The sequence below is a fragment of the Oreochromis aureus genome, linkage group 18 (genome assembly GCF_013358895.1).
Source record: "Oreochromis aureus strain Israel breed Guangdong linkage group 18, ZZ_aureus, whole genome shotgun sequence".
Taxonomy (NCBI): Eukaryota; Metazoa; Chordata; class Actinopteri; order Cichliformes; family Cichlidae; genus Oreochromis; species Oreochromis aureus.
This window is the reverse complement of record NC_052959.1, coordinates 14,170,482-14,189,643: the sequence shown is the minus strand read 5'-3', so window position 1 is coordinate 14,189,643 and position 19,162 is coordinate 14,170,482. Positions and strand designations below refer to the sequence as shown.

At 40.0% G+C, this 19,162-nt stretch overlaps 1 protein-coding gene across 2 annotated transcripts; it reads right to left on the bottom strand.

The window, feature by feature from the left end:
* Window positions 1–15,454: 15,454 nt before the first annotated feature.
* LOC120434539 (complement C1q-like protein 2) lies at window positions 15,455–18,800 on the bottom strand. 2 transcript variants are annotated; one of them, XR_005609160.1, is made up of 4 exons: window positions 16,885–16,943; window positions 16,440–16,619; window positions 16,189–16,311; window positions 15,455–16,064 (listed from the first exon to the last, which is right to left on the bottom strand). XR_005609160.1 is itself a non-coding variant. In XM_039602770.1 (4 exons), the coding sequence occupies exons 1-4, from the start codon at window positions 18,743–18,745 to the stop codon at window positions 15,784–15,786; spliced, it is 636 nt and encodes a 211-aa protein (XP_039458704.1). In that variant the 5' UTR covers window positions 18,746–18,800; the 3' UTR covers window positions 15,455–15,783. The 2 variants fall into 2 exon arrangements, 1 of the variants encoding a protein (XP_039458704.1); XM_039602770.1 differs by lacking the exon at window positions 16,885–16,943 and adding an exon at window positions 18,694–18,800.
* Between the last annotated feature and the right edge of the window lie 362 nt (window positions 18,801–19,162).

Sequence of the window (19,162 nt, the reverse complement as noted above, 5' to 3'; positions counted from 1 at the left end):
GTTTGTTGCTTTATAAGAAAGCCCTCCGCAAAGCCAGAACATCTTACTATTCGTCACTGATTGAAGAAAATAAGAACAACCCCAGGTTTCTCTTCAGCACTGTAGCCAGGCTGACAAACAGTCAGAGCTCTACTGAGCCAACAATCCCTTTAACGTTAACTATTAATGACTTCATGAACTTCTTCACAAATAAAATTTTTATCATTAGAGAAAAAATTACCAATAATCATCCCACAGATGTAATATTATCTACAGCTACTTTTAGTACCATCGATGTTAAGTTAGACTCTTTTTCTCCAATTGATCTTTCTGAGTTAACTTCAATAATTACTTCCTCCAAACCATCAACGTGTCTTTTAGACCCCATTCCTACAAAACTGCTCAAAGAAGTCCTGCCATTAATTAATGCTTCAATCTTAAATATGATCAACCTATCTCTAATAATCGGCTATGTACCACAGGCCTTCAAGCTGGCTGTAGTTAAACCTTTACTTAAAAAGCCATCTCTAGACCCAGCTGTCTTAGCTAATTATAGGCCAATCTCCAACCTTCCTTTATATCAAAAATCCTTGAAAGAGTAGTTGTCAAACAGCTAACTGATTATCTGCAGAGGAATGGCTTATTTGAAGCGCGTTTCAGTCAGGTTTCAGAGCTCATCACAGCACAGAAACAGCTTTAGTGAAGGTTACAAATGATCTTCTTATGGCCTCTGACAGTGGACTCATCTCTGTGCTTGTCCTGCTAGACCTCAGTGCAGCGTTCGATACTGTTGACCATAATATCCTATTAGAGCGATTAGAACATGCTGTAGGTATTACAGGTACTGCACTGCAGTGGTTTGTATCATATCTATCTAATAGACTCCAGTTTGTACATGTAAATGGAGAGTCCTCTTCAGACACTAAGGTCAATTATGGTGTTCCACAGGGTTCAGTGCTAGGACCAATTCTATTTACATTATACATGCTTCCCTTAGGCAGCATCATTAGAAGACATAGCATAAATTTTCACTGCTATGCAGATGACACGCAGCTCTATCTATCCATGAAGCCAGGTATCACAGACCAATTAGTTAAACTGCAGGAATGTCTTAAAGACATAAAGACCTGGATGGCCGCTAACTTTCTGCTTCTTAATTCAGATAAAACTGAGGTTATTGTACTCGGCCCTGAAAATCTTAGAAATATGGTATCTAAGCAGATTCTTACTCTGGATGGCATTACCTTGGCATTAACTCGCTGAAAAGCCTTCAGCTAATCCAAAATGCTGCAGCAAGAGTACTGACAGGGACTAGAAAGAGAGAGCATATTTCTCCTGTTTTGGCTTCCCTTCATTGGCTTCCTGTTAAATCCAGAATTGACTTCAAAATCCTGCTCCTCACATACAAGGTCTTAAATAATCAGGCCCCATCTTATCTTAATGACCTTGTAGTACCATATCACCCTATTAGAGCACTTCGCTCTTGCACTGCAGGCCTACTTGTTGTTCCTAGAGTATTTAAAAGTAGAATGGGAGGCAGAGCCTTTAGTTTTCAGGCCCCTCTTCTGTGGAACCAGCTTCCAGTTTGGATTCGGAGACAGACACTATCTCTACTTTCAAGATTAGGCTTAAAACTTTCCTTTTGCTAAAGCATATAGTTAGGGCTGGACCAGGTGACCCTGAATCCTCCCTTAGTTATGCTGCAATAGACGTAGGCTGCGGGATTCCCATGATGCATTGAGTTTTTCCTTCCAGTCACCTTTCTCACTCACTATGTGCTAATAGACCTCTCCGCATCGAATCATATCTGTTATTAATCTCTGTCTCTCTTCCACAGCATGTCTTTCATCCTGTTTTCCTTCTTTCACCCCAACCAGTCGCAGCAGATGGCCGCCTCCCTGAGCCTGGTTCTGCCGGAGGTTTCTTCCTGTTAAAGGGAGTTTTCCTTCCCACTGTCGCCAAAGTGCTTGCTCATAGGGGTCATATGATTGTTGGGTTTTTCTCTGTATTTATTATTGTGCGATCTACTGTACAATATAAAGCGCCTTGAGGCGACTTTTGTTGTGATTTGGCGCTATATAAATAAAATTGAATTGAATTGAATTGAATTGATGCTGCAGATGCGATCAGACAGCGGAGACGCGCTCTTCTACTGCACTTGGCCATACAGGACGTGCAGGACGTCTTCTCCGCTCTACCACAGACGGGGGAAGCGAAGGACTACACCGCGGCGGTGACTGCGCTCAATGCTTATTTTGTTCCTCAAGTGAATGCACCATACACACACCACACTTTCCACAAATTATCCCAAACACCAGGTGAGACTGTGCAACAATTTTGTACACGTTTAAGGCGAGCTGCAAAAGACTGTGACTTTCAAGGTGACAATGATAACCAGATAAGGGACGCTATCCTGAGTAAATGCACTTCTGAATATGTACGGAGAAAGCTGCTCGAGGAAGGTCCAGGCTTAACCCTAACTCGCACATTGAAGGTGGCTTCACACTGTGAGCGCGTGGAGGAGCAAATGATGGCGATGAGCATCGCCGGGGAAAAGAAAGGAGACGACAAGGTCAACCGGATTTTTACAGCAAAGAAAGAGAAGAACAATAGACCAAAAGGAAAAATGAAAGATGATAATAAAATGAACAGACAGTGTTACAGGTGTTGTTATACTGACCACATGGGCAAAGATCCCAAATGCCCAGCACGAGGACAAACATGTTACAAGTGTCATGGTAAGGACCACTTTTCAAAAATGTGTCGTACAAAAAGACAAAAGAAACAAAATGTGAATACTGTTGAACAAATGATTATGCATTTACTGTAAATGATGATAATGTAGCTGAGAAAAATTTTCTGTTGGGGGAATAGAGTTGAAAATGCTAGTTGACTCTGGAGCTACAAGTAATGTGATGGGAGAAAACATATGGGAAAAGCTAAAAGCTGAAAAGATAAAATGTCACTCATATGTACCCAAAGAGCAGAGGAATTTATATGCATATTCCTCAGCACAGGCACTCACGGTTAAAGGTGCATTCAGATGTGAAATCAAGATTGGTGACAGGACTGAAGAGGCTGAATTTATTGTGATTAGAGGTAATGGTGAACCACTCCTGGGAAAAAAAGACTGCTATAAAGTTAGGAGTGTTGAAAATAAGTGAAAATGTGGTGGCTGTCACAGATTTAAAGCACACTCTTAAAGAAAAGTATCCAAAAGTGTTCAAAGGAGTAGGAAAGCTAAACACCAAACAGATCAGCCTGTACGTTGATCCAAATGTGAAACCAGTAGCACAGCCACTGAGGCGCATACCTTATCATTTGAGGGATGCAGTGGAGAAAAAGATAAATGAACTAATCGACATGGACATTATAGAACGTGTAGAAGGACCTACACCTTGGGTAAATCCTGTAGTGGTACTACAAGAAATGTGACAAAGATATCAGAATGTGCTTAGACATGAGAAAAGCAAATGAGGCAATAATCAGGGAAAGATACCCCATACCCACTGTGGATGAAATCTTGCAAGGACTAAACGGCTCTGCAATCTTCACCAAACTAGATCTCAAGTGGGGATACCATCAACTAGAGCTTACCCCGGAGTCAAGAGAGATAACTACATTTGCAGTGCACAACAGAGTTTACCAATACAAAAGGCTAATATTTGGAGTCTCATCAGCTAGTGAGCAATATCAGCATGAGATCGTCAATGCACTAGCTGGCATTGAAGGAGTTGAGAACATTTCAGATGATGTAATCATACACGCACCAGACCAGGAAACCCATGATAAGCGCCTGCATGCTGTGATGAAGAGACTCTCTGACTATGGCCTGACACTAAACTCAGAGAAGTGTCAGTTCAACATGGACAGACTTGTGTTCATGGGAATACTGCTGACACAGAAAGGCATTGGCCCAACTGAAGAAAGAGTGAGAGCTGTGGTGGAAGCCCGAGAACCAAAGAATGCTACTGAGATGAGAAGCTTTCTTGGACTGGTAGGTTTCAGTAGCAGGTTCATACCACAGTTTGCTGCACTCTCTGAACCGCTTAGACGTTTAACTCGAAAAGAGACTATGTTTAGATTTGGGCCAGAACAAAAGCAAGCATTTGAAAGACTAAACACTGAGTTAGCCAGAGCAGGTACCCTAGCCTATTTTGACAAAGAAGCCCCAACCAGAGTCATAGCAGATGCAAGCCCTGTAGGCTTGGGCACAGTGCTAATACAAATACAGAACGGAGAAGAGGTACCAGTGTGCTACGTAAGTCGGAGTTTGACAGACTGTGAGCGACGATATTCTCAAACAGAAAGAGAAGCCCTAGCACTGGTATGGGCATGTGAGAGACTACATCCATATGTGTATGGCAGGAAGTTTGATCTCATCACAGACCACAAGCCATTAGAGGTCATATACAGCCAAAGATCTAAACCTTGTGCATGCATAGAAAGATGGGTTCTCAGACTGCAACCATATGACTTTAAAGTAGTGCACATTGCGGGAAAACAAAACATTGCGGATTCACTGTCAAGACTGCTCTCTGACACCACGTCAAAAGAGGTACACAAGCATGAATCTGAACTGTAGAATATGTAAGATTTGTTGCAGTTAATGCTACTCCAAAAGCACTCACAACAAGACAGGTTGAAGAAGCCTCTGCTACAGACTCAGAATTAACAGAAGTGCAAAGAGCTATTGAAAATGGACACTTTGAAAAATGCAAAACATATGCACCCATTGCAAATGAATTGTGTGTCATCGGCTACATAGTTTTGCCGGGAACTCGCATTGTATTGCCAGAAAACCTCAGAGCTCAAGCACTTTCACTAACTCATGAAGGACACTTAGGAATCGTTGGAACAGCATCTCAGAACAAAAGTTTGGTGGCCAGGGATGACAAAGCTGCAGAAAAATTTTGTAAAGCTTGTCACGGATGTCAAATAGTAGCCAGACCAGATCCACCTGAACCACTGGGAAACACACTTTTACCAGATGGACCATGGCGAGATGTGGCGGTAGACTTACTGGGACCGCTACCTTCGAACCACTCAATACATGTACTGATAGATTACTACAGTCGGTACTATGAGTTTGAAGTAATGTCATCTACAACTGCTGAAAAAGTCATTGACTCTATTGACTGTATATTTAGTAGACATGGGCTACCAGTTACCATCAAATCTGATAACGGCCCACAGTTCAAATCTGAGTTGTTCAGAGAATACTGTGAAACTAATGGAATCAAACATATAAGAACTACACCAAAATGGGCTCAAGGAAATGGAGAAGTGGAACGTCAAAATGCATCATTGATGAAAAGAATCAGGATTGCACAAGCCGAAGGACTTGATTGGAAGCGAGAGCTAAGAAAATATGTGACAGTTTATCGCAGCATTGACCATCCAACCACAGGCAAAAGTCCAGCAGAACTCCTGTTCAACCGCAAAATGAGAGGAAAGTTACCAAGTGAGTGAGTCAAAAACAACGGAGTTGGACGTGCATGACAGAGACGCTGAATAGAAAGGAAAATCAAAGATTTCTGCTGATGAACGAAGGGGAACTGAGTATTCAAAAGTTGACACAGGAGACACCGTGCTGGTTCAACAAGACAAAGTGGACAAGTTTAAAACACCATTCAATGCAACGCCACACAAAGTTGTAAGCAGAACTGGAAACCAAGTCATTGTTGAATCACCAACAGGAGCTCGCTATCACCGGAATACGACACGTGAAGAAATACGAGACAAATGAGACCAGAGAAGGACACTACAAACAAGACACAATACGTGAAAGGGAGGAAGGTGAAACACACACAAAGATTGAAACCTTCACTCCAACACCACAAGAGGGCTCCCAGGGGCCAGAGAGACCAAGTAGATCACAGAGGGCTAAAAAGATACCTGAGAGGTTTTGTGATTTTGTGGTGAAATAAATTATAATATGTTAAGGTGAAGAGGTAACATAAAATGGGCAAGTTTCAAGTTCTTATCTGTATGTGTACATGTATATATTGGGGGGGGGAAAGGTACATGTGTGGTGAGACAGTTAGAAAATATAATTGTTAGAAAGTAAGACAAGAAAGAATGTTCAATGTTGAAGAGGGGAAAAAAGACATCAAAGTTATTAAGATTAAAGTTTGAATCTAAGGAAAAGGGGGATGTCATGTACTGATATATGTCTTTAAGTGATGACTTTTGAACCGGATGTTGTTGTCCGGAAGGAGGCCCCGTTAAGTGGCTAGTTGTCAGATCGACAGTGTTCAATAAAGCAAGAGAAAGACCATGCTTTATGTCCTGATTTAATTCAGAATGCTCTGCCTAATTCAGTAATAAGGTGGGCACACAACAGAATCTAGCCTGAATGGCTTCAAGTGAATGTCCAAATAACCCAGCCACAGACACTGGTTCATCCAGATATACAGCCGTGTACCTATCCGGGACGTCAGAGAGGGTCAGCCACAGGTGCCTCTGTGCCACTACTGTCAAAGCCATCCCTCTACCCAGGGAGAGCGCTGCACAGCGGGACACACGGAGGATGTAATCCATGGCGACTCTGACCTCGTTATGAAGAGGTGCCAGTGGGCTGTCATCAGGAACCAGAGATCCGAGCTCCGCCAGGCACATCACCTGGTACATCTGGAGCATGGTGACGGAGCTCATAGCGCGAGCAGTGCTGGCCTGAACCCGAAAAAATCTTCTCAAGCTGCGAAGCAGAGAATCTGCAGTGCTTGGACGGCAGAGTTGCGGGGCCGCAGACACCATGGTTATGGGACTGGGCCAGATAAGCAGCCAGAGACGGCTCCATAGGGGGTGGGTTAACTAAGTCAGCCTCCTCGGTGCCGTCCAAATCCATGTACTGTCCATAGCCGGGCACAGTGATGCGGGTAGAGAGAGGTTTGTCCCATGATGCTGTTAGCAAAGTCTGGGAACACGGGAAGCTGTTTTTTGGCCGTTGCGGGCTCCGGTAGGAGGAAAAAACCCGCGAACCGCGACGGCTTCTGAGCTGGCAGAGTAGATGGCCAGTCCACCTGCAGCTTCTCAGCAGCACGGCGAAACAGGGAAAAATGAAAGGTGTCATCATTCAGCTCAGGCTGAAGCCCGTCAGCGCTCCTGCATGGCTCCGGCTCATCATCGGCTAACCCATCAACATATTCCATGTGGTCAGCCCAGCTAGTTGCAGGGACATCAACCGGATAATCTTCGTCTTTGGACTCGGACGAAACGGGGGTCCAGACTCGGAAAGGAGAGGGTCATGCCATGCAACAGCCGAGCATCCCAGCACTTTATCCACAAACGTCACCCATCTTTCCAGGGTCAAGCACCGAAGCTGGCGACAAAATGCACAGGCTGCGGGCTGCGTCAATGCTCTCCTAGCGTGGACGATCCCCAGGCAGACAGGGCTTGCAGCATGCTGGTCACTGTTGTGCAAAGAGAAACCGCATCCCTGAGGACAGGGGTGAAGAAAAGATTTCTGCTTTGTTCGCTTCAGTTTGAAGTCCATTCCAAACTGCAAAGCAAAACGCTGCAAAGGGAAAAAAAACGAAAGTAGCACTCCACGGGCAGCCTACGGAGGCTAACACCAACAGGGGCAGTTAAGCTAAGTTTAAGTTGGCAGACAACGGAACTAACTAGCAGCAGCTAGCTAGCCCACCTCAGCAGAAGTGTTCTCAGCGAGGTGAAGAGCGTAAGACCTGAGGGATGACTGTGATGACAGCGGCTATATGTGCAGGCGGGGCCGTGTGCGTGTCATCACACGTCATCTGCCTTAAAGGCGTGAATAAAGGTTTCTTCAGCCAGGACACAGGAGGGCGTGATATCCCATGTGTTGTACCAGTGAATCGACTGAAAGGGAAAGTATTTTCTCCCGTTTGGCTACAGCAGGCAATGAGGTGTGTTTAATGTCTCTCTGTTAATTTGAGTTTCCATGAAACTGCGATAAACAGGTTGTTGTGGATTTTTATTACTATGCCAACAATTTTAGTTTTGTACGTATTGGCTATATTGAGAGGTCTTGTTTTATTCTTACTTCATTTTGCAAATTTATTTGAATTAGGCCATCCAGTTAAGATAGATTGTATGTTGTTGGTTGTAAAGATCTGGATGGATATTTTATTTTATTCTTTATTTCTATTTTTCAGTTTTATTGTTCAAGACTTTGTAAACTCTCTTTTTTTAATAACTGGGCCCACCCTTTTTAGTTTTGTTAATATTGGCAATAGTGAGAAGTGTTATTGTTGGTTTCGAATATATTCGCTATAGGCTATCCAATTAAAGTAATTGTCATGTTTTTAGTTGTTAGAATCTGATGAGCAATATTTTCTTTTCTTTTATGAATTTCTGTTTTCCCCCTGAGGGATTCCCACCTTAACGTTTTCAGGGGGTTTCCGTGCCTTAGTGACCATAAAAGCTAGACCAGCAGAAGCTTAGCCTTCAGGTGGGACACCGAAGTTGGTCAGGTCTTAGGGTAGAGGCCTGACAAAGTGCAATCCAATTACATGACAAAAACAGTTATCCAGAGTAGGGCTGCCATGATTAGTTGACTAGTCACAATTACGTCGACTATCAGAATTGTCAACGACTAATTTATTAGTCGGCGTGTTGTTTGAAGCTTTGTAAGATCCCAAAAGATGCAGGAATAAGTAGTAGGATTTAGTGTAGTGTAATAACGGCCTAAAACAGAAGATGGCAGCAATGCATGTACAAGGATGCCAGCTGCCGTTAAATGCAGAAGAAGAAGCAGTCTCCGGTATCGTAGCTGTGTCCAAATTTAGGGGCCGCATCCTTCGGAGGTCGCATTTGTAGGCCGATTACATTACAGCGACCCAACGAAGGCTGTCCAAATTTGAAGACTCCTCCAAATGTGGCCGACAAATGCGTCCTCCTTTTCCCCAGATTTGAAGGATGTGTCGGGTGTATCCTTCGTGGCTCAACCAATCCCCCTTTACATTTCTGTCTGCCCCCTCGTATATACCTTTCTAGAACGGGCCCAGGTGGAGCTAGCAAATAATAAGGAAGTTAGTGAGGGTTGAATACCATAGCTGTCTGTTTATTGAAAACCTTTATCATTCAAACTGTATCAAAGAGAGAAATGTAAAATAAAAGTGTCAAACCAAATATGAGGAAATTAATTTTCCCAGTGAGACACTGTTACAGGGTGTTATACAGTCTAAAAAAACAGACTGTTTGAGTTGCATTTCTACAGCATACCTTAGCTCTTCTTAAAACAAAACAAAAGATAAATGTCATAAGAAGGTCACGTCTAACCTTCAGTAATGCTGTTTATGTGACACGGGGAACTCCTGAATAAAAGTCTTCAAATTAACTTTTTCCTTTGGTCTATACTGGTCTGTATTCAGTTAAGAAAGGTGGATCAAATAAGGGCTTTTTAGGTAATGGCTTAATTACTGCAACACTAAAAGCTTGTGGTGCATAATCTATGAATACCAATAACATGGTCAGATTTCAAATTGAAGCATTATTTCATAATAAGACTGTCATGGTCCGGGTGAGGGCCGGCGTTTTTCCATGGGTCTTAAGCTAAACTAGCGACAGTGTGAGGCTACCAAGTTGTTCTTGTGCTTCACAGTTTACTGCTTATGCTAACCTGGTGTTTTCTCTGTGTGATTTCTAGGCATCCTCCAGTTCAACATCTCACTGTGGCAATAATCATTCTTATCTGGACGCTGGTCTACTCTGGAATCACAGCCACAGCCCAAGCTCAGTCCATTGTCAGTTTACCCGCCTGCCTCCCTGCCACAGCAAAAGGATTAAGAACCACGCTCCCTTCTGGACCCCCTGCCTCTGGAAACTCATCCCGACCACTTTGATTGCTTTCCTCTCCAAGCTGGTGTTGTGCCGAAAGCTGATTTCCAGTTTTTGCCAAAAACTGATTGCTTGTATTTCAACTGCTATAAATAACTTGTTGCTCTATAATATGTGAAACACGTTTCACATGTATCCCTCATGAATGATATCAAGTAATCTTGAGTCCCAAACAACATTCCTGTAAGAAGGTACAAGCCGCAATTAGTTTTTGGCATTAACTTTTATATATCCTTTATTTATCGAGTTTAAAAATATATATCATTGACATTACAAATGTCTTTCTTAAGAGTAATCTGGCCAAGGCAACAGCAGAAATTGCAACAAATATAACAATAGTTCTGCAAACATATTTTAATTTGACAAAAAGGACCAGGTTGGTTCACCATGTGTGAGAAATGAATGTCTAGAAAGTGTTTTGTTTAAAACTGCTAATGGAGCCAGTCCCAAATGACACTGGGCTGACATTGGTCATGTTTTCATCATCATCATCATCATCATCATCATCTTTATTTAAAAAGCACAATCAAACATTATAATAATATTAATAGCATAAAAATAATTTCATTTGAAAATGATTTAAATGTAAATGCAAATTGGTAGCACCAAACTCCTGCCTATATGTATTAAGGTTTTCTTCTGAGTCAGATATCTGACTTTTCAACTATGCTTGTCTTTTATATATCCTTTATTGATCGAGTTAAAAAAAAAAGATCTCATCAACGTTACAAATGTCTTTTTTAAGAGTAATCTGGCCAAGGCAACAGCAGAAATTGCAACAAGTATAACAATAGTTCTGTAAACATATTTTAATTTGACAAAAAGGACCGGGTTGGTTATAACCTAAGTACAAGATCACAAAGTTGTAAAGATACTGTCAGGGCTCTGTGTGCGGACAGGCGGAGATGACGATCCAAATGCAGGACTCGTGGAGACAGGATTTCAACTAAAAAAACCCAAAGCTTTATTGCTGGTAATGAACAAAACATAAACAGAACAATGAAGGCTGAGAAACGGAAAGACACAGGTAGGATCTGAGGGTACAACACGACACTGAGCAAAGGCAAACACAGGGCTAATATACACAGGGGAGTAATCAGGGAATGGAAAACAGGAGGGAGACACAGCTGAGAGAGATTAGGGCTAACGAGACAGGGGAAGCAAAGCTGGACACACTGACATAAGACATAATCCTTCAAAATAAAACAGGAAACAATACACAAAGACACAGACTAAGAAACACGGACTTTACACTGGCAAAACTAAACCTAAACCAGAATAAGCTGGAACACATTAAATAATACTAATCATCATCATCATCATCATCGCCTGACAATAGATCAAGAAAATAACCAAAAATACAAAATCAAACCAAAACATGAGAACTCAAAATGCTGGGTCACAATGACCCAGAACCATGACAGATACTTAAAAAAGAGGTAATTTTATATATTTTATATTTAACCCATCTGTAAACCTACTTCACCAAAGTCTATTTACCAACATATGTAAAGACATTACTCATAAAAAACACACGGAAGCATTGGAAATCACTTTTTGGCAGGTGATCACTTTTTGGCACAACGGCTTCCACCTGCAAAGACTGTAAGACACTCAAAGTAATGCACCTCTTCCTGCCTGACCAATCACAGGCACACCCTCTTTGTGTTCTAGTGTCTCTGACCTTCACTGCCCGAGTCACAACCCTCTCCCTGAAACTCCCTTTTCCCTCCTGCTGTGTAGTTCACAGCCCCGTCTGACATTTCAGTTCATAGTTTTGTGTTTGATACCGTAGTTCATGGTTGACACTTTAACTCCCAGTCACTTTTACTTCATTGTTCATAGTTCATGTTTTTATTATTCATGTTTGGAACACTTCAGGTCTCACTTTGCACTCTTTTAATTAAGAGTCACGTTTTTGTTAATAATGTTTTTGTCTTCTCGTTCTAACCTTGCCTCCGTGCTGTCTGCATTAGGGTCCACTTACCTGGTTCTGGCTACTCCGCCATAACCAAGACATCTTTGAGTGTCTTGTAGCGATGGGGTCTAATAGACATGTTGACTATTTAGAGATACAAAATTATTGAAGTCTATATATAATACGTAGACATGCTTGTAAGTCAGTATGATCTCTGCATTCATTGGTCCAGTATTTCCAACATTGCCGACAGACGCTCCAAATGCCACATGGCTGCCTGGAGTTGCATGAAAATATGGAAATTTGGGGGGGGTTTACAACAAAACATGAACCTGTATCAGTACAGTGATAAAGATCTTTACATGTCAGAATAAAAACCTCCAGCTGTGTTATGTTCTTACCTTGGATTGACGATTTCAGATCTGCCAGCTGTTTCTCAGCATTATTCAGCTTGGCTTCTAGTTGTCGTAACATTGGAAAAAGTTGTTCATTTGTCCAGCAGAGAGATGAGGTTTCTCAACAAGGAAGTGTTCACTTTCAGATGCTTTGCCTACTTGGCCATCCAGCTGAGGGAAGGCAGCTGCACACAGATAGATGAGGGATAAGGTTAGCACAGCTACTGCAGTCTTCATCCTTTTAAAATTTCTGTGTTGGTTCTACCCACAAGGCTCTCTCTCTATGTATATATCACAAAGACGGAAGTATTCCTATTTTCTTCAGTTCCGATAAACAAGAACAAAGAAAACTCAGAGACAATATTTATTTTGAATTACACTTCATGAAAAAACAGTTTTAAGCCCCATGAATGTAATTGTGAAAGCATACAATACAATAGTCTATTTTTGCTGGTATGCTGATGGATACCAAATTCCCCACTGTGCTTTGATGACAAATCTAGTTGTATTTGTGGTGTGATGCATGTCGAAACCTATTGTTACCAAAGTACAATAAAACAGTGAGACCAAACATGAGGAAATGAAACCTAGTTTAATTTTCCCCGTAAGATAATGTTACAGGATGTTAAAAACAGTCTGGAGAAACAAGCTGTTTGTGTTGTATTTCTATGGTATACCTTACCTTTTCTAAAAAACAAAAACAAAAAATAGATGTAATAAGAAGGTCATTTCAAACCTTCACTAATGTTGTTTATGTGATATGGGGAATTCTCAATCCCAAATAAAGCCCTTCAAATGAACCATTCCTCTGCAGATAATCATCCAGCTGCTCTATATCAGTATGTATTAAGCTAAGAAAGGTGGATCAAATAAGGGCTTTTTAAAATGGCTTAATTACTACAACTTTGAATGTCTGTGGTGCAAAGTCTGGTAGTACCAAAAATATGATCAAATTTATAATTGAATCATGAATTGATGGTAAGACTTCTTTGAGTGTCTTGTTGCGATGGAGTCTAATGTTGGCAATTTAGAGAAAGACATTGTTGAAGTCTGCTTTGAAACATCGATAGGAGAGAGAAAGTCTAAAGAAATAGCTGTTTTGGTGTACCACACATCTGCGGGACGGCTGTGAATAATTATTTTTCCTAATGGTTAGAAAAAGTTTGCAAAGAAATCCATGCAGTAATCACTAATGCAATGTTTCTTTGACAGCCTGGCTACAGTGGTGAAAAGAAACTTCACGTGGCTCCTATTTTAATCTACCAGTGATGAACAGTAAGAAGTGCTAGCTTTACACAGAGAATTTTATACAGTGATAAACAATTTTTCCAGGACAAACAAAGGTCTTGTAGATTAGTGTAATGTGATTTCTACTTTTTAATCAGTACCATGGGAGTCAAGCATTTCTGAGTTGTTGCTTTCTTTGTGAAAGGAGCCCCAGTATAAAGAGTTGTGGAGGAAGAGTTTAGGTAGCACGTCTAAACAACTACTGTGGGTTTAAAGCCAAAACTAGCTGTTTATTAAGACCTTTGATGAAACTGTAAAGGTCAATAAACATCATTTATGGATGGATTTCTTTGCATTGGATGTGTTGTTACTGACATCTGCTGAGAATTTCATGTCAAAAGCACCTTTAGAAATACTTTTGGTGATGTGTTCAATACTTACTTTATCCACTGTATAATTTTAAACCAGTGTCCATTAATTGTAACGTTTGCATCATAGATAGTCTTGTGTCTATTACACCTCAGTTTTATTTTATTATTGTATTATTATTGTATTTCAAATTTATGTTGGTAAACTTTGTAACTTTGTCACAATCCAAAAAAAATCCCACCTGCTCCATTTCATAAGTTGAAAATTTCCTAACTAATATTTTTTTAATCAATCTTTAAACTGATTTCAGCAATCATAAAAAAGGATCTACATTTGGGATCCAAAAAAAAAATTTTTTTAATACAAAACATCTCTAAGAAACTGTGGCCACCTTGACCTCTGGTTGTGTCATATTGAACACTGGGCAGATGGACCCAAAAGTTTGTCATTTCAACAGAGCTGAATGGTATTTTATTTAACCAATAGAAATTTTACACACATTGTCTCCACTGTTCTCCAGCCATCGATCTCAGTACAAAATGCTGAAGGATGGTGTATTTTCTTAAATGCACATTGAGAGCAGTGGCACACAGGAGCTATAATGCGGGATGAATCCTTACCTTCAGCATATAAGAGAGGCGGCACACATACAAACCATTAAATAACTAACTTTATGTCTTTAAGGTTTTGTCAAGGGTGGGCAGGTAGGTCTGTAGGTCTCTCAGACAAGAGTGAACCTTTGTTGTATTTTCTCTAGTTCTTTTTACAGGTTTCCATTTTTTGCTGTGCACTGTTTGTGTCTCGCTTTTATGCATTTCCTGTTATTTACTCAGTAACTTTTTTGCTATTGCTTTTTGCTTTCTCTCTTTGATCCCCCTAAATCACTACAGTGCTCAAGTTTACCTACTCCTTCATAATGTTTGTGGCCAACATATTATAACGTATCCCATGATTGAGTGCATAGTTCCCCAGTAATTAAATGGAATTTAAATGTATTTTATTTGAAATAGCAATCTAACTATAATTATAATATTTAGATGCATGCTCAATAATCAAGGTAAGGAAAGTTGATGGTGTTCTGCTTATTTTGGTAATCCAAACACTTGACACTTCTAGTTTTGTGAAATGACTTCTGTAACCGAAAAATAAAATCATCTAAGTAAAAGTGATTTTTTATAAAATGTGAGCACCAGCAAACTCTTGTTTAATGTTTTTTTTTATATATATACCATATTTGTTCAGTTATAGCCTAAGGATCAACTGTACAGCCATCTTTCCTTTTTCATCTCTTTTCACCAGAAAAGAGGTTTGATGTTTGTCCATCTTTTTGTTTCATTACCAAAAACTTTCAAAGATGTGGTATTTGAACATGCTACATGCTTACATGCAAAACCACAATGCGGTTATTTAATACTTGTCTTAAAAAAATGTTTTGTATTTTGTTTTTTTTAATTATATATCATTCTACTTATTAATATATTTCATATAGATTAATAGTACACATTACCTAATTTTGGATTATTAATTGTCATCAATTAAATAATAAATAACAAATAGTAATAATTGTTGTGTTTAATTCTTCATATTATTAATTTTATTTATAGCTGTTGTAACAGAATTATTTCCACAAACGTGGCCAGATGTAGCGAGAACTTTAGTGACCTTAACTCAGCCCAAGTCTGGATGGCTTTGCACATAATAACAAAAAACTAGAAATACACAGACTTAAATCAGAATACCTCTTTTATTAATTATAACTGAGACATCACTTCTAGACATCAAACAAATATATATATATATATCTACGTTTACCTTAAAATGAGTCAGAGGAGCCTACCTGACTAAAAAAAAGAAGAGAAGTGAAATTGCTGCACATATTCAGACTTTATTGTTCCATTGAGACACAAACTCCTATAAAATGTTGGTTTTAATTCTGACACCACCACCAAGTTCTAAAGCTGTAGATTGTTACGGTAACCCTGCCACCTCTGTCACCACCAAAAATAATCAACCAAACTCTACATGTCAATATTGTTCTGTTTACTCATTTGCTATTCAAATCATGCTTGTCTGAGCTCACAGACGGAATAACAAATGGCCAATGAAGGTGCTGTGGTTGTTGACATTATCAAAAATCCAGGTGTTTGCACGGAGCCTCATGTACACCTGGTCTCCTGCAGCCAGCTGCAGAGTCATGCCATTGGTTGCTGTCTCATAGCGATTTCCAGCAGCATGGTTGTACACTGTCACCATCTGCTCTCCATTCTTCATCAGTCGCAGCCCCATCGGTCTAGTGGATATATTATGACCAGAGAAGCTGAAGTAATAAACTCCTCTGACCGGAGCAGTGAAAATACCTGGAGATGATGGACACAGTTACAGCTTATAAAGCAAAGTAGCAGAATAGTGGTAGTGAAATGCAGCACTTATCTAACAAATAAACCAAATGTGTATAAATACATATAATTATGGTAAGTTTACCTGTTGCAGGGTTGTAAGAGCCTGAGTTAAAGTAGACATTTTTGTAAGTCAGTGTGATCTCTGCACTCATTGGTCCAGTATTTCCAACATTGCCGATAGATGCTCCAAATGCCACACGACTGCCTGGAGGTGCATAAAAATATGGGATTATTTGTTTTGTTTGACAACAACAAAACATGAACCTGTATCAGTACAGTGATAAAGATCTTTACATGTCAGAATAAAAACCTCCAGCTGTGTTATGTTCTTACCTTGGATTGATGATTTCAGATCTGCCAGCTGCTTCTCAGCATTATTCAGCTTGGCTTCTAGTTCTCGTAATATTAGGAAAAGTTGTTCATTTGTCCTAGCAGAGAGTTGAGGTTTCTCAACAAGAGAGCGTTCACTTTCAGATGCTTTGCCTGCTTGGCCATCCAGCTGAGGGAAGGCAGCTGCACACAGAAAGAAGAAGGATAAGGTTAGCACAGCTACTGCAGTCTTCATCTTTTCAAAATTTCTGTGTTGGTTCTACCCACAAGGCTCTCTCTCTATGTATATATCACAAAGACGGAAGTATTCCTATTTTCTTCAGTTCCGATAAACAAGTACAAAGACAACTCGGAGAGAATATTTATCTTGAATTACACTTCATGAAAAAACAGTTTTACGCCCCATTATTGTAATTGTGAAAGTATACAATACAATAGTCTAACTAACCTGTTGTTATCAAAGAAAAGTGTTCTCAAGCTGATCTCCCTGTTGGAGCTCAGTCTGGGGGGAGTTCTTTTTTTCTCCTCGTCTTTCCTCATGTTGTGCATTTTCTATGGTTTCGGTTCCGGTCGCTGCTCGTGTGGTCGACCAGCCAGTGCTACCTAGCCTGACCTGTCTCCCCAATGTGATGTTTGTGTATTGTATGTATGGTCGGCAAGGTATCATCTATCTTAATTGCCCCTTGGGGATAAATCAAGTCTTTTTGACTTTGAAAACAGTGAAACCAACATGAGGAAATGAAACCTAGTTTAATTTTCCCAGTGAGATAATCAGTACCATGGGAGTCCAGCATTTCTGATTTGTTGCTTTCTTTGTGAAAAGGAGCCCCAGTATAAAGAGTTGTGGAGGAGGAGTTTAGGTAGGATGTCTACATTGTGTTAGCACATATCACTGAAGAAGATAACATTACAGGAATTACTTATCATTAACCTAAGAATAGGATGCACAAAACTAAGAGTCAGGCTTTTCAATGAATTAAAACTCTCTGAGTCTTTGGTAAATTAAGAAACCAGAGTGGAAGTTGCTGCCTCTCCTCCTCCTCGCCCTGTAGTTTGAGGCTTCTGAGACTTAGTATGACTCTTGTGTGCTGATTCATTTAAACTAATGTATAAACCTGGATAATGTGTAACCAGGTTTCTGTAAGGCAGGATAAATCAGTGTGTTGATCAGTTATTAAATCATATGCTATCAGGAACTTAGAAGAAAGAGACCTAATGTTTAATAATCTATATTGAACTGATTTACTGTTTGGTGTATTTCAGGATGATATTTGTAACTCTTCCTTTTAATTATTATTATTATTATTTTCTTTTTACAATTTAATTATTATACTTTGTTTTTTGTCAGTCTTTGTGGTTTTAGGGAGATGACAGGAGGAGGGAAGCTGCAGAGAGGCACGTAAGACTGCACCTCTGCTTCCTGGTCCCAACTTTGAATAGTCACATTGTGGGAGGTTAATAAATTAGCAAATTTCTAAAGTGAGAGCTACATCATTCAAAGTATAACATAAGTGTTATCTTTCCTCACAAGACCCTATCTGTCAGTTATCTCAAAAGACCTAATTGGGTTGTTTTTTTGGTTTCTTTTGGAAATGGTCTACATAGCTAGAAGCTGAAGGACTATTTCCTCTACAGCATCAAACTGATTTTAACATAAGTGGAGTAACAATGAGACACAAAAAGACAATACCATTTGTGTTTCCATAACCGGTGTTTATTATTACAGACAAATGTGTAATGTGCGGTTGAGATGAAGGCAGCCGCGCAGGTGGATAGCAATTGAGCAACAACTTCTAACTCTCCACAAGTACTCATTTATTTACTTTAAATATCAAAAATAAAAGTGCTAGCTCTACCACACAATTACCTTAGAGCACACTAGTCGCATTTGCATTTGTCCCTAGCCATCGGGAACCCTCACGTTAACTTTTATGGAGTGGAAAAAGTTAGCATCCTCCATCTTCACTGTGAATTTGTGTTTATATTATGCTAACCATAGCCGTGTAGCTAGCGATCACGTAGCGCATCATTTTATGCCCACTAGCCCAACTTCAGTAACCCTAAAATGTCACTGCTGTTTAGTTTTCTGTCTTCATTTATGTCAGTAGTGATAGCAGAGCTGTACATTTTAATTTTTCAGAAATCCCTCAGTCAGAACATGCTATATTATTATACTTTTGGAGCCTTCCTGCGTACCACTAGAGGGAGCCGCGTACCACAGTTTGAGAATGACTGTTCTACAGTAAGTATCACATACCAATGAACTTAACTTGGTGACTGTGCAAGATGAGTCTGGGGTTCGCAGTCATTCCACTTCCTCATTCGGGATTTACATATGTCACTTAACAACAGTTATGCCAGATTTATGATTTGGATAACAATGATTCACCATGTGTGAAAAATGAATGTCTAGAATGTGCTTTGTTTAAAACTGCTCATGGAGCCAGTCCCAGATGACAGTGGGCTGACATTGGTCATGTTTTAATCATCATCATCATCTTTATTTAAAAAGCACAATCAAACATTATAATAATATTAATAGCATAAAAATAATTTCATTTGAAAATGAGTTAAATCTAAAAGCACACTAGTAGCACCAAACTCCTGCCTATATGTGTGAAGGTTTTCTCCTCACTCACATATCTGACTTTTCAACTATGCTTGCCTGAACTTGTCTTGCCCGACGATACTTGGCATGCAGACAGGAGAAACCGAGCCACCAACCT

What these genes read in the sequence shown, in the direction of transcription:
- LOC120434539 (XM_039602770.1), bottom strand. Translation starts at nt 18,745, where the DNA reads ATGACTGCGAACCCCAGACTCATCTTGCACAGTCACCAAGTTAAGTTC. An exon ending in TCTGAAATCATCAATCCAAG is followed by an intron (nt 16,312 to 16,439) that starts GTAAGAACATAA and finishes ATGCACCTCCAG; the next exon opens with GCAGTCGTGTGGCATTTGGA. An exon ending in CTCTTACAACCCTGCAACAG is followed by an intron (nt 16,065 to 16,188) that starts GTAAACTTACCA and finishes CATCATCTCCAG; the next exon opens with GTATTTTCACTGCTCCGGTC.